We start from the raw sequence: 16,894 nt of genomic DNA on the forward strand, positions 1-16,894 counted from the left end.
AAATTTGCGAAGCAAAAGAAACAGTACAGCAGCTAATATCTTAAAAAACAAGAACTTCGGAAAATGGATGACACATTTAATATGTACCAAAAAGTTCAAGAAATAACTGGATCATAAATAGTTCTTTTACGATAAGAATGAAATGATGTCATTATGGTAACTTTTTATACTCAACTATCTTTTGTTGCAATGTTTAAATTTAAAAGATATTAAAACATTTTAACAACTTGCTTTAAAATAAAACTGAAATGGTTTTGGAAAGTTATGCTTGGTTTCATCATCATTTTTTTTAAATCATAAAAATTGTATAAAAAATCAAACTCATCAATATTATACTAATGCACTACATAAGAACAATGTTTGTAGCATTTACCATTACCTTCAATAATAGCCAAGAGAACTAATTGCATAATATGTACATATTTGGTAAATTAAATTTTTTAGATACTTATTTTATTTAGTAATTTAAACTAATTTTGAGTTACATTGTTCTCAATGCAGGAAATTGTAATGGATTTATTCAGGGAGCTGAATTGGTTTTTTCATCCAAAACAAAGAATACTGACTACATGTTTCGTTATAAATTTTTGCAATGGTTTGAACATGGAGCTGTTGAATAATTTAGAGAAACTATCAATTATTATAATGAATAATGCTCCATATCATAGCACAATAATCAATAAAACTCCTACATATGTTTCAAAAAAAGCTGAAATAAAAGAATGGTTGAAAAATAACAATATTGCACACGAACAAACAATGTTAAAACCTCAATTGCTTGAAATATTCGCAAAGTACGTTTTTAATAAAATTTGTCCAACTAGGTATGCTTTTAATATTTCATTGCTTAAAGGAATAAAGCTTTACTACGTTATACTTTGATGTGATGTCCATAGTACTGTAGTTTTCTAAGAAGTTCTTCTTAGTCGTTGACCTGATGCAGGTATCGTGATATCATGAAGCTATTAGCTAAATTTCCCAATGTTCCTCCACGTTTTTCTATCTTCTGCCATTCTAGCACATTCTGACAATGGAGCGTCAATGGTAGCAACAATATGGTCCGTGTATCGTGTGGGAGATCTACCTCTATTTCTTTTGCCTTCTACTTTTCCCTGGATGGTAAGTTTTCCAAGACCATTTCTTCGAAGCACATGTCCAAAATACCTTATTATTTGTCCTGATATTTGTGTTCTTAGTCTTTTCTTTATATTTAGCTGGTCCAGTATGGATTCATTTGTTCTTCGGGCCACCCATGGTATTCTAAGCATTCGTCTCCAGTAGTACATCTCAAATACATCTATGTTCTTTTTGTCTTTCTCAGTAAGGGTTCAGCATTCCGATGCATAAGTGAAAACTGGAAAAACTAGACTTGTTACTAGTCTCCTTTTTGTATCGGTAGTTATTTCATGGCTTTTCCAAATTTTTGTTAATTTTGCCATAGCGCTTTTTGCGATTGCTGACCGCCGCTTTATTTCTTCAGTACAGCCTTCTTTGTCTGGCAATATCTACCTCATATTCTTGAAGAGCCTCATCATTCTTCTGTCTTGGATTTTTAAGCTGCGACTGATATACATGCTCCAAATGTTCGTGGCTATATCGCATATTTAACCTCTTCTTCAGTTGTTCGAAATCATGACCATGTTTTATGCCCTTCTAGCTCCATGCAGATTTTGTTCAAGTGTGTGTTCTTATCCTTTTTGCAGAGTCGTTTTATTTGACCGTTCAGCGCTTTATAGGCCTCTTTATCACTTTCACTGTTCAGTCCTGTGGCTTTTAAGCACTTCCTCTCCTGTTTTTTTGTCCACGTGGAGTCTGTTATCCATTGTTTCCTTCTTTCTTCTCTATCACTCTTAATGTTTTTCGCAGCATTATGCAATATGGATTTTGTTTTTGTCCATATGCTATTTGAGGACTCTTCTGGATTTATTGATTGTTTGAGGTCACATAGCTTTTGCATTGCGGCTTTTTTGTACGGATCGGTATATCTTAGATGCCATTTAGTTGTTGTATTTCCTGTTTTTGGACTCTTTCTTAACTTCATGCGGAATTCAGCTGATAAAAATTGATGGTCGCTATTACAATCTTTTCCTGGATAGGTCTTAACATCCTTAACAGCGCTCCTCCAACGGGTTTTTACCAGTATAAAATCTATCTGATTTCTATATCTACTTCCTGGTGATATCCAAGTGTATAGTCGTCTTGGGTGATGTTGAAAGCCTGTATTAGTAACAAACAGGTTGTTGTCTATACAAAAGTGTAGCAAGCGTTCTCCTCTGTCATTTCTTTGGCCAAGTCCATATAATCCAACGGTCTCTCGCAAGTAATGATCTTCTGTAGTTACACCAATTTTAGCGTTGAAAGAAGTAAATTAATTTAAATAGCTTCAAATGCTATTCAAAAATCCAAACATGTTTCTTCATCTACAAATAATTTCCAATTAATTATTGAACGCTGCAGTAGTATTGTATTACATAATTGGTTAACATGAAAACCAGACTCCATACAGTGACAAATCTGATTATAAACTGCTGTTTGTTGTACATTGTTTACTCCATGATCAAATTCATTTTTCTTGGTTTAAATTCTTGACTTTTAACGTGCTGTAAATCACTTTTTACTTTAATAAAAAACCAAGTTTTTTACTAAATATATAATCTGTTTAAAAAAATCACAATCACTGCAGAAAAATATAACTGGTCTTTGTTTTAATGATTTTACTCTACATATAATGGTCTTAGTTTGTTGTAACTTGTTGTAACATAACCTTCTATAAAATGAAAAGAGCTATAAAACCAGCACAGAATAGGAAAGCAACTGGACCAGATGAAGTCATAAGTATCAATAATTATTGTTAAGCTTTGGCAGGGTGGATTATTGTTTGTTTTTTATTCTTTTTAATAAATATGTTTGGTTAAAATTTGTCTTATTTGTTATCAGCTAAGAGTTCAGGTTAAATCCCTAGTTTAAGAACACTTGAGATACTGAGCTAAGAAAGGCATAGACGATAAGCTCCCATGGTTGATTGAGGTATTATTTTTATAATATTACTTCAATTCTCTTTGGTAGTCTTATCGTTACAAACTTAATTTTAATAAATGCCTGTCAAAGTTTATTTATGCTTGTTCCACATATTATGTAAACTGTTATTTAGTCTTCAGATAAGAATTCTTGTACTATTATTATGTAAACTATTTGTGAGTCTTCAGATATGAGTAAGGAGGACAAACTTTATTTTTGAGGTTATGGTTCAACCCTTATATTTTAATTTAAAGTAAAAGCTTAATTTTAATATTTGCCTGTCAAACTCTTGCATAAAGTTTATTTATGTCTTTTCTACAGATTATGTAAACTGTTTTTAAGTCTTTCAAACTAGAAGCCTAAAATTGTGATATCTACTTGGCCAATCTATCCTTATCTATCTAGTGAAATACCAAGACCTACCCATGTATTGAAAAAAAATTATTGCTTAGCCATTATCTCACACTTCTAAAATAATTAACTCAATACTGACGTGGACAAATATATTCAATTATTACTAACACTATGTAGGTCCATGTTCATAATTACTTCTAAATTATAATATAATCTGTAACTATAACTATAATAATATAGTATTATTATAATATAAAATAATTAAATCCCTATAATTATAGTTAAGTTTAAAATTGACTTTCTTTTAACCAGATAGGCCTAATCTTTAAAAAGCTCCATACTTGATTAAAGTTTAAAAAACTGTGATAGCTTAAAGAAAGCTTAAATAAAAAAAAGCAAAAAACTTCATTTTTTATATAAACCCAACTGCCTCTATATATTATCTTCTCCTTCGACCTCTTGAAACAACGTGATAACTGAAACTTTAGTTCTTTTCGTCGTCACCAAAGAAATATGAGATTTTTTATATTCCTGTTTAACATAAACCTCTTACCTTTCGATCCCTATTTCAATTTTATAGTCTGCGTTGAGTTCGAAGAATCCCTGGCAAAGTATAGCCCACTGAATTATGAAAGAGCCCAATAATAATGTAAATCCAACGCTGCTGTACCCATAACGCTTCAGAAACGTCATTAAAAAACCAAAACCGATGAATATCATGACGTGGACATCCTGAAACACTGAAAAATAAATTGACATAAAATTGATGCCTATAAAATATCGAGGACGATTTTTGAATTGCGCTGATAAAAATTTCAAATTGGCGGATCTGAAATATTTATACAGTCATTTTTGGTAGGTGCAATAAATAACCTTTGGAGTAACATTTGAATACAAATACAAAATTTATAAGGGTAAATAGTGCGAACGCAGAGCGGATATTAAAAAATTTTTGGTTAATGTAAATACCATTTCTGCCTTTATTAAATATTAAAGTATGTTATTTATACACAAATGTTGATATTCATTTATTCATTATCTCTACTCTGTTCATGTGTTTCTTTTAAGGGCGTTACATTATATGGAAATCAGCAAATATTTTTCAACAAGTTTTAAGCATGTTTCGTTTACTCTCTTCAATTCCAGCGATAGAAAACGATACCCGTATTAAGTATTTGAAGATGTATATAGAGGAAAGCTTAAGACTAACGTTTTACGTTATATATACTAAGTGATATAGAAATCCGAACACCCAGTTTAAATGATTTTATTTTAATAAAATTTTTTATAAGTACTTAATGAAGCATAATAAGTAAATGATTAAAATTTCAAAATGATTACATTGCTTTAAAGCCCTTTTACCTTTAATATTGTGTGGATGCACCCCGATGTGTTACGCATTCTCCAACGCGCCTAGGCATGCTTCTGATCAGGTGGTCAAGGTCCTCTTGTTTTATCTCATTCCAGTCAACCACCAACTCCTCTCGAAGTGCTTGAAGAGTCTGAGGAGGACGTTGCAAATTGAGAAATTTCCAACCCATCATATCCCACACGTGCTCAATTGGGGATAAGTCGGGAGATCTTGGTGGCCATGCTAACAATGTGACATCATTATGTTGAAAGAAGTCTATTGTGACTCTTGCAATATGTGGTCGGGCATTATCTTGTTGGAAAGTTGGATTTGCCGGGGTGTCAAGATAGGGTAAAAGGTGGGGTTCTAGAACTTCTTGGATATAACGCTGCGCGTTCATGTTACCTCTGATAAAGATTAAAGGTGACCTGGAACCATAAGCTATAGCACCCCAAACCATAACTCCAACAGTGTGATGAACATGTCTTTCAACAATAAACTGTGGATTTCTCCTTTCACCACGTCACCTTCTAACCCTCGCTTGACCATCGTGCATGCCTTAACAAAATCGAGACTCGTCACTAAAGACAATACTGTTCCATTCCTGATTCCGGAGTGACCGTTCTCTGCACCACTTAAGGCGATTACGGCGGTGTTCTGGAGTTAAAGGGAGGACCCCCCAGTGTGGTCGGTATGAAAACAGGCCAAAACTTCTCATTCGTCGGTAAACACTTCGCATGCTAATAGGTCTTCCGTGTTCTGCAAACCATTTATTTGCAGTGGAGCTGGTAGTAGAGAAACAGTCTCTTAAGGCCAATGATCTTAGGCGGCGATCTTCACGGTCTGTTGTTCTACCGCGGCGTCCAGTGCCCCTTGCTCTTTGCGTACGACCTTCTTGAAGTAATGCCTGACAACACCTAACCACAGTGTCTACACTTCTTTGCACTTTAACTGCAACTTCCCAAAAAGAAAGTCCAGCTTCCCGAAGTCCCATTATACGGCCCCTATCAAACTCACTAAGTTGACGAAATCGTACAGGTCTTCGTACTCTAGGCATCGTAACCAATCGTAAAAAATGTCAAGAACCACAATCCACCAAATTTGGATCTTTACTGCGGCTGAAATATTCATTTTTAGATTGTTGGTGAATTTAAAAACAAAAAGTATAAAAACCGGAATCTCCAAGTGATAAGGCTAAAAACTTTATCACTTGTTTTTTTCAGTAAGATAAATAAATTATACCAAATTTTATTGAAATAATTTAATTTTAATTTGCATTTTTAGTAAAATGGATTCACGTAAAGAACGTCAATTACTTCAGTGGCTTGCTGAAATTGAAAATGAAGAAAACAGCGAAAGTTTGGAAAACCTCGATGATAGTGAAGGAAGTGAAATTGATGAGGTAGAGATACAAAATTATAATAGGGATAGTGAAATGTCGGCCAGTTCTGAAGACGAGGGGGACTATATTCCTTGCCTCCCCGTTAGAATATCACGCAGTCTTACGTATTTAGGTATGCAGCTTATTCAAATACTTGATTATAGACTTGTTACAGTAAAGTTGTTTAATTTTAGGTAAAGATAATCAAACCGTTTGGAATGTCCACCACAAAAATCGGTATTCTAAAACTCTAGTTAGGAATATCCTTACCAAAAAACGTGGAGTAAAAGGTTCCGCAAAAGAAAAGAAAATTCCATCTGAGTGTTGAAGTTTATATTTTCCAGATGACATTGTTGAAACAATTGTTATATATACAAACAAATATATTTCCAAAATTCGACGAAACCTATCCCGTCCAAGAGACGCAACGGACACAAATTTAGACGAAATTAAAGCACTTTTTGGACTACTTTATTTCGCTGGGACCTGGAAAAGTGCTCATGTAAGTGTGGATGACTTATGGGCTGCAGATGGGCCAGTAATATTCAGAATAACAATGGGGAAAAATCGGTTTCGTCTTCTGCTAAGGGCACTCAGATTTGATGATTTTAGTGACAGAGAAGAGCGTAGGAAAACGGACAAACTGGAGCCGATACGAGAAGTATTTGACTGTTTTGTGGAAAATGTAAGGTTATTTATGAAATAAGACGGTATGCTACAGTGGATAAAATGCTGGAAGCCTTCGTGGGAAATGTGCATTTAGGCAATATATTCCTAGTAAGCCAGCGAAGTATGGCATTCAAATTTATTAACTGGCTGATACGGAACATTGGTACACTTGTAACTTGGAGGTGTATGTAGGTAACCAGCCAATTGGCCCATTTCAGCAAGATAATAGTTCGGCAGCACTTGTAAAACGTTTGATAAAACCTATTGCAAATAAAGGTCGTAATATTACTTGCGAAAATTTCTTCACTTTAGTTCCACTTTCACCTTCTAAATAAAATGCAGACTACATTAGTGGGAACTCTAAGAAAAAACAAGCGTGAGATACCAACAATTTTTCTTGCTACGAAAGAAAGGAACGAAAATACATCTATGTTTGCTTTTGGCAAAGAATGCTTACTTACGTCCTACGTACCAAAGAAAAATAAAAATGTTTTAGTTTTGTCAACTTTGCACGATCAAGATATTATCGACCATAAAACAGGTAATGCTAAAAAGCCTGAAGTGTTAACATTTTACAACCAAACCAAATCTGGTGTAGATGTGGTCGATAAATTAAAATCTTTATATTCAGTTTCAAGAATAAGTTGTAGATGGCCACTTACAATTTTCTTCGGTCTGTTAAATATTTGTGGCATAAACTGTCATATTATTTATTATGAAAATACTAGTATTGAATTATCACGACGTAAATTTCTAAAAAATCTAGCTTTAGAACTGATTAGACCACATCAAATGTTACGAATGAACACAAGAACTCTTCCTGTATTGTTACAAATGCAAATAAGGGACCATTTGGGAATTCGAAATGAAGCAGAGCCTGTAGAAATGGAACAAGTATCTAATAAATGTGCATACTGTCCTAAGAAGAAGAACCGAAAAACCCAGACAAAATGCTGCAAGCTAAATTGTAGAAGACCAATTTGTAAGGAACACACAAAAACTTTGTGTAATTCCTGTTGAGAAATAGAGGAGGAAGAATCTGAGTAAATGCATTTATTATTTTTAGATTTATGCAATATTTTTAAAACTTTTCATTTGTGTATTGATTATTTCTTTTGTATATTATCATATTATTTTTGCTTTATGTATTTGACATTTTTATACTTTTGATCTACATTATTTTATGACTTTTGTTTTGTTAAATTAATAAAAAAAATGGTTTATGAGACTTTTTATGATATGTGAGTATAACCCATTTTAGTTTTATATATGTTTATAGATTGCAATAAAATTTTGTGAAAGTGTATTTTGTTGGTCCAACTTAAGAGATGGGATAACTTTTATATCGATGAATGACCCTTATTTTTTTAATTGTAAATTCATAATGTTTTATACAACGTCACCTCCACAGTTTAAGTTCATTTGCTCCATGTTGTTACAAAATATCATAAAATAACGTTCGACAAATATTATTTTACGTTTTTATACCATTTTTTATAATAAATTGAGAACGACTGAACTGATTTGGCTAAAATATTTATTTAAAGTCATAATCTAGTAGGTGAGAAAATAGTAAAAGCAACGGATTAATTTACCAAGCAAACAATTACATTATACTCTTATATAAAATGTCTTATAATAAATGTCTTTACAGTGGTAGTTCATTTAAACAACGAGACGTTTAACAACGTGACCTTTTTTCGTTTCGCTTAAACTCGAGAAAATATGATGAAATTGTTCGAAAAATAGTAAAAGCAGTTTTATTTTTCCATACAAACTATATCTATATCATATCTATACCATATATCATCACCTTTTTATTATAACTTTTATTAGATGTATATGAAGTGTTTAAAAAAATGTAATTTTTACTCAAGAGTAAATTTTTTTTTATAGTATATTTGAAGAATAAGCTGGAGTAAATTCTCAGAAAAAAAACTAAATTGTTAAGCATATTTTAGTACGTGTGCTTATTTTTTACACTTAACGAAAAGAGTGTTATCCTTAACGTCTACAATTATTTTAAGCAACACAATCCTTCCAATACTGTTGATAGTATAGTTGAAATTTCGTCTAAAGTAATGGGATATTCAAAATCAACTGTATATAACATTTTAAAAGAGGAAAAATCAGCTCGTATAACGCCACCCAAACCGAGACCAGGAAGACCAAAACTGCCAAAAATGCAATTCGTAGAATGGTCCACTCATTTTTTTTAACAAACAAATACCAACTTTAGATAAAGTTTTACAAGCCATTACTGACGATCCCGATTTACCTACAATAAGTAACGACAAACTTTGGAAAGTTTTGCATGAGTTAAACTTTAAGTATGAAAAACTGGACAGACAGTCAATGCTTATCGATTCCGAAGAAATTGTGTGTTGGAGACGAGACTACCTCAGAAAAATAAAAAAAATGAGGACAGAAAATAAGAACATTTATTATTTAGATGAAACGTGGGTTAATGAAGGGCATATTGTAGAGAGAGTTGGATAGTTGGAAAGACAAAACTATAAAAACATGTCGACAAGCATTTCTGGAAGGATATTCACCTGGTTTCAAGGAACCAACAGGTAAAGGTCGACGATTAATTGTTACCCAAATAGGCAGTATGAATGGATTTCTTAAGGAGAGTTTACTTTTGTTTGAATCAAAAAAAGACCTGTGATTATCACGAAGAGATGAACGGAGACGTGTTTGAAGAATATTTCGAACAGATGATATAGTTTTGACAGAATTATTAAAAACAATTTTAAAATTTGAACTTTTTTTACCTATTTATCTAAATCCAAACCGTTTACGGCTTGGATTTAAAGAATTCATGTTTCTCTCATGGTCAATTATATTTTGCATACTCTTGTATTGGTAAACCATCACATTTATTTATATTAGCAAAAAACAAATTAACGAATAATATTGTGCACCAACTGGCGGAGGTATGAAAAATCTAATTTTTCATACCCCCTTTATGAAACTCAATTCATACAAAGATAAAAATTAAAATTTTTTTGTGTATAATGTTTAATTGCTAATAACATAAATTTTATTTTTTGACGCCAATCTCTGACAGCTCTTAGGTATGGATTTCATGATATTTAAGATTTCATTAGAAATTTCTATATGACCTAATACTAGCCCTTCCTAGTGATAAAACAGAGGAACTATTGTTCATTTTTAACAGTTATGACCCATTCATCCAGTCCACAATTGAAGTTGAAGACAAATCACAATCTGTTTTCTTTTTTGACACAAAGTTGATTCGTTCAAACCAAAACAAAATACTGGTAGATTGGTACAGAAAATCCATGGCCTCAGGGAGTTATTTAAATTATATGTCCTACCATAAACATTTTATAAAATTAAACTTAGTTAAAAAAATGTAATGTAGGGTAATATAAATTTCAGATAGATCAATACAACAAAAAAAACTTTAGAATTGTCGCCAGAAGTAAACAATCACGACGCAGATTGTCAATCTGGCCGGCCAATCACAAACAGTTTTATTAACTGCGTTGTCATTGGACTCTCGGCGGAAGATCACTGCTAAATTGCAAACAAAGTGTATAAAAAGGCAGCACATCTTCCGATCGGGATCTAGTTGTCTACATCAATAGCACCTGCTAGACCTTGTTGGCCGAGTGCCTTTACTACGATTCTGCGTTTTATTATTACCTGAGTGAACATTTCTTCGATCTAACAAGACGCCGAACAAAGACGATTGCAAAGCTCTTTAGTACTTGAATGAATACGAAGCCGTGTGGCTACGACATCATTCAAACCACAGGAAGTACAGGAACCGGCGAGTGTTGACTGATGGCCTACCTTTTATCGAGGTAAAGAAAAGTCTTGCAACGGACTTACAATTACCTCGCAAAAGCCGGCTAGCAGCTCGGAGAGCACGTTCCCTGGTCAGATAGACACGATTTTTGAGATAAGGAAAGACAGGTTGTCTTATAGCTAGTTCGGATCGTCTCGAACTTACACAGCGTTCCACTGGTGCACTGACGGTCTGAAGTAAATAAAAACCCCAAGTGGGCTTGGAATTACTTCTCACTCGGTGGCTGAGCTGCGGTGACACTTCGCCGCCATAAACCTTTTACAGAAGTAGTAACCGTCCTTACGGGACACCAAATTATTTCTCGAGAGATGGCGGTACGGAGTAAAGGACCGTCGAAGAGTTAATACTCTGCCGATGTTCCTGTACTTCTCGAGGAGTTTGAACGTGGCCACACGGCGATGTGTGAAGTGCCGGCATCTGTGTAAGACCCAAGGCATCCACTGTGCCCAGAATACTAAACAAATATTTATGTAAGACAAATTCACGTCAGAAATAAACCTCGAACTGATAAAGTATTCTGGTTACCGGTGGCACCTTGTCGACCGCAGAGTCTCCGGTAAACTTCTCTCTAAGCGGAAGCGTAGATCACACAAACTCCACAAACATGAGGATTGAGTCGAGAAACCTTCGATCCTTCTCCAGAGCGGCGGTCGTAGACCATCCAGAAACTCCGAATACCTTGGAGGATGCTACGACCGTACGACAGAATCCTATACCAACTGTTCCTAGATAATAATTATCCACCAGCTCTTTTAAAGGAAATTTTGTTTAGGACACCGTCTTAAACAAATACTAAATTATTCCTCTATTAACACTGCTGCTGTGAATCAGCAGCAGTTTCACACCTATTTAAAAAAAATTTACATACTACCATATATACAAAATGTCACACCGAAACTGACACGAACATTTATTTCTGTTGGTGATTTTAAGTTTGCTCATAAAACAGTTTTAACGATAAATTCAGTCTTCTCTAAACTCAAAGATAAAATATAAAAATATAATATGTCTAACATAGTCTATAGTATTCCTTATACAAATTGTAATTTACAATACATTGTCCATTCTTCAAGGTGATTAAAGCACCGTATCATCTTCCACAAGAGTGATTCGAAGAAACATCCAGATAGGTATAGTTTATCTATGCACGTTAACCAAAACGATTATACAATAAATTACATATATCATTTTTCAAAGTAAAAACGTTGCACGTCACAATTTATATAAAGCGGCGTCACTTTTAAAATTTCCAGGACGTCAACCTTGAGTTCAAATTTTCTTAACACAACTAATAATACGAAACCCATACGGCACTGCTCGATCTTTCATAGGCGTCAATATAGTATAATAATCAGAAAAATGTAATCATCATTATATTAATGATTCTAGAATTATATTGATTAAATAACCAAAAACATTTGTTGTTATTAATAATATAAATTTTATGAAATAACTCTTTAAGTCCAATATTCCACAAAATAATAATTTTAATTAAATAGATTATACAATTGTACGCAACTGATACGTATACTGAATACTGAATACTTCAAATTTTAATGACATTTCAGCGTGTGGCAAAATTGTTTAAAGTGTTGCCGCTTTTTTAGAGTAAGAATTTTGTTTATGTTTTAATTTCTTACACAGTTTGATCATAATATATTAATAAATTGTCTTTATAAATACGTATTCAATTTAGATTAATAGCTTTAAAAACTAATTATTGTTGTGTATTGTGATTGTGCTGTGCCAAAACAACTAAATAGTCGGTATAAAGCTGAATAAGCTTTATACCGACTATTAGCTTTCATATAAGATAGATTATTTTGAACAAGAAATAATGGCGGGTCCTTTTTACCATTAATGCTCTAAAAGAGGTAAGTTTAAAATTTAGAATATACAGTGTGGGGCACCGAAAACGAAACAGAGGCATTTACTGGCAGATGATTCCTTTTTTGAAAAAACGCTCGGACCCGTCGATTTTGTTTTCGAGGGGGACACAAAATTGGCATAAAATCACTTTAACATTTGCAGCCCCTTAAGCGGGGGTGGCATCATCCCTAAAATCTTAAATAAAAAGGGGGGTCGAATGATCCATTATTTGAAAGGTCTTTCAACTCCCTTTATAATGATGTAAAATTCATGTATTCAATTCAGTAGTTTTGGAGATTTATTGAATTAAAGTTTAAAGTAGACTTTAATAGGTACATCAAATTAGTTTGTACTTCTTTCAGAAGAAATTTGAGTAAAAGCATTTTCTTGATAAGTAAATGCTTTTATTTACTACGCCTATGGTTTATTAATAATAAAAATAGAAATTGAATTGTCCTTTGTGACAAAAAAAGTTGTTTCTTGAAGAAAGATAAGTAGAGAATGCCACGTACTTATTTTAAATAGGAAATAGTACATTAGTTTGCGATTGATTTGACCAATCTTTATTGTTAAAATATCATTTATTGCTTTATACATAAATTAACCATGGTATATTCCACGGCAGAAAGGGTTGAAATTATTGAAATATTTTTCGGAAATAATCAGTGCGCTAATAGAACAGCACAATTTTTTAATGAGCGACATGAGAACAATAATGTGCACTGAAAATATGTTCTAGAACTTGTAGCTAAATTTCAGGAAACTGGATCAGTCGCCAATAAAAAAACGTAATATTGAAAATTCTATAAGGAACGAAGCAACAGAAGTGGGGGTTTTAGGGCAAGTTATTGTAGATCCTACATTAAGTACCCGCAAATTGCAAACTTCGTGTGGTGTTAGTCGACGTACTATCCAACGGATTCTAAAGGCCCATAATTTTCATCCGTATAAAATTCACCTTGTACAAGAACTTAATGAAGACGATTTTGATAAGCGATTAGAATTTTGTGAAGTTATGAGTGAACGAATTACAAACGATGAACAATTTTTATTTAACATTTGCTTTTCCGACAAATGTTCCTTTTTTTTTAAATGGCGAAGTAAATCGTCATAATTGTCGATATTGGTCGGACTCTAATCCCAGAATTTACCATGAGGTACACACACAGCAGCCACAAAAATTAAATGTTTGGGCTGGCGTTTTTGCCGATCATTTGGTTGGTCCTTTTTTCTTACCTGGAAATTTGACTGGTGAAATGTATTTGGAATTACTGCAAAATGCCATAGATCCTGCGCTAACAGATATAATTGAAAATCAGAATGATGGTCGATACGTTGAGAATATGTTGATGTTCCAACAGGATGGTGCCCCACCACATTACGCATTAAGAGTTTGGCATTATTTAGATCAGACCTTTCCAAGTCAATGGATTGGTAGAAGAGGTGCCGTTGAATGGCTCCCAAGATCGCCAGATTTATCACCTTTGGATTTCTTTTTGTGGGGTTACTTAAAAAGCAAAATCTATGCTACTCAGCCAACATCCTTAGAAGATTTACGACAAAGAATTGTAAATGAGTGCCATCAAATTACTCCTCAAATATTGCAAAATGTCCGGCAACGTTTTTAGCAAAATCTTTATTATTGCATGGAAAGTAATGGTGGTCATTTTTAACATTTACTCAGCTGACAGGTCAGTTCATTCTTTATTTTTTAACAACTTTGCTGCTATGTATTGATCTCCTCTTACGATGATGTATTTAAACTTTAAATCAATAAATCTCCAAAACTACTGAATTGAAGTACATGAATTTTACATCATTGTAAAGGGAGTTGAAAGACCTTTTAAATGATGGATCATTCGACCCCCTTTCCATTTAAGATTTTAGGGATGGTGCCACCCCCGCTTAGGGGGCTGCAAATGTTAATGTGATTTTATGCCAATTTTGTTTCCCCCTCGATAACAAAATCGACGGGTCTAAGCGTTTTTTTTAAAAAGAAATCATCTGCCAGTAAATGCATCTGTTTCGTTTTCGGTGCGCCACCCTGTATAATTTTGTATTAAAATATTTTCATATGTATTTTAAAGTGTTGCAGTCACGTGCAATCATTTTTATATGAAAAATTCTACAGAAGTCAAGGTATTAGCAATTGAAAATAATTATTTTAAAAGATTGTTTCTTGAGATGGCTTTTATCTCTGAAACAGAGAAAACCATAAACTAGAAATCTGACATCAGTCACTTAAGTGAGATTTACCCACATTTACTGTGTTTAGATAAAGAGTTCAATAAAAAAAGAAAACAACATCGAAATAATGTAAATTCTAATGTAGAAATCTAAAAGTTGTGGTTTTCTATTGTTTTTGATATAGAAATTCATCTAAATGACAATAAAGGTAGAGTCCAGCTATAACTTAACATAAAACAAACTGTCACATTATTGTCAACTTTCATTTGTTTTATCATGGACACATATCTTAGTGCCGCCAATTCAATACACTGTCTGTTTTTCTTTTACCGAAAAAAACTTTTTGTAAAAAGACTCTCACATTGTACCTAGCAATGAAGCTTTCAAAGTTTCTAATATAATAATATAAAGTTTTTAAAATGTCCTATGATAATGTTATTGTTATTCATTCCTTAACAGGTTCATTGCGTAAGGCGCGGATACGCATCCAGGCCGTTCATTCCTCGGTGCCAACGGCGCGGATCCGCGCTTTGAACATTAGCAGCTAAGAGTAGCAACAGGTAACAAAAGATACGTCACAGTTGTCACTTTTGTTGTTTCCTTTTATTCTGACACGTGTTTGACTATTGCAATGATGGAGAACGCAGAGCCAGGTTGTTCTCCGCCAAAACGTAAAAAAATATCCGTAAAAAACCCTAAAAAGTTAACAGAAGAAGATAATCAGATAGTGAAGATGAATATATTTCATCGGAAGACGAATATATTCCATCTACAGACGATGAGGATGGGGATGAGTTGGGTAAGTTGGAAACAAGTGAGTTTAAAAAAGTGTTAAATTTGTATTTTTGTAGGTGACGACGATATTTCGGGTATTGTGCAAGCCATACAAAACGAGGAGGAACCGAATGAAAATTTAAATCCAAATGCAGGTAATGGGGAAAAACCCAATAAAAATATAAATCCAAATGCCGAAAAACCAAATACACATAAATGGCAAAATGATCATAATGGAATGAAACAATTTGAGTTTATTAGATGTTGCAACTTGTTGGTAGAGCCACCACAAAGTAAGACACCTTATAACTACTTTCGTCTTTTGGCGGATGAAACTTTTTTTGATCTGATAGTGACAGAAACGAATCTGTATGCTGAACAGTTATATCGGGTGTTACAGAAAGATCTAGAGTAACAAATTGGAAACCACTCATTACCGAAGAATTACATAAATTGTTTGGGCTACCCTTACACATGGGGACATGGAAAACCAACATAACGCAAGATTATTGGAAAACTGATAGTCTTTTTAATGTAAAGTGTTTCCCAGAAAATATGAGTAGAGACCGTTTTTTGTTAATTCTTCGATGTATGCACTTTGCCAAAAATTCAGCTCTACAAAACTCGTCCATTGTTAAATTGTTTTAATCAAAAAATGAATGACATATATCAGCCTGACAAAAATCTCTCCCTTGATGAATTAGTAGTTTTATGGCGCGGTCATCTCTGTTTTAGAATGTATATTAAAAATAAGCGATATAAATTTGGTATGAAAATGCATGTACTTACTGAACCTAACGGATTAGTTCAAAATATGAAAGTTTATGCTGGTAAATTTGATACTACCCCCGGTAGTATCAAAAAAAGTTGTCATGGAATTGATGCACAAACATCTAAATGCAGGTCACTCGTTGTTTATGGACAATTTTTACCAATCTAGTAGAAGTGACTAAGGCCAAGTTAAAAAATGGCAAGTCAGTAGCAAAATATAAAAACGGCGTTATTGTTGGCACATGGGTCGATAATCGGGAAGTAATGTTTATATATACACTGAGTTCAGCAATGTTATGGTAAAATGTGAGAACAAACGAAAAAAAAAAACTAAAACATCTTCCAATATAATAAAAATATGAGTGGTGTTGATCGCAAAGATCAAATGTTATTATACTATCCTTGCGAAAGAAAAACCCCTTGCTGGTACAAAAAATTGGGTATACATATACTACAAGTGATTTTAGTAAACTCTTATTTTTTATTTAACAAATATTCTGGAACAAAACTGTCTTTTTATGACTTTTGACTAGAAATTATAAGAAATTTACTACGCTCTCCTCAGAAAAATGTTCCTAAAACATTGAATAACTTGTCTGAACGGCATATTTTGAGCAAATTAGCTGAGAATAATACAAAAGGAGAAACGAAACGTAAAAAGTGCAGGGTGTGTACAGTG

General features: G+C 33.3%; 1 protein-coding gene across 1 annotated transcript in view; it reads right to left on the reverse strand.

The window, feature by feature from the left end:
• Rh50 (Rhesus blood group-associated glycoprotein Rh50) overlaps positions 1-16,894 on the reverse strand; it is a 200,400-nt gene that overhangs the window by 128,533 nt on the left and 54,973 nt on the right. The window contains exon 2 of the mRNA XM_072527024.1: positions 3,926-4,112. Within this exon, the coding sequence (XP_072383125.1) occupies positions 3,926-4,112 (187 nt within the window). The remainder of the gene's footprint in view (positions 1-3,925; positions 4,113-16,894) is intronic.

The sequence above is a fragment of the Diabrotica undecimpunctata genome, chromosome 3 (assembly GCF_040954645.1).
Source record: "Diabrotica undecimpunctata isolate CICGRU chromosome 3, icDiaUnde3, whole genome shotgun sequence".
Lineage (NCBI taxonomy): Eukaryota > Metazoa > Arthropoda > Insecta > Coleoptera > Chrysomelidae > Diabrotica > Diabrotica undecimpunctata.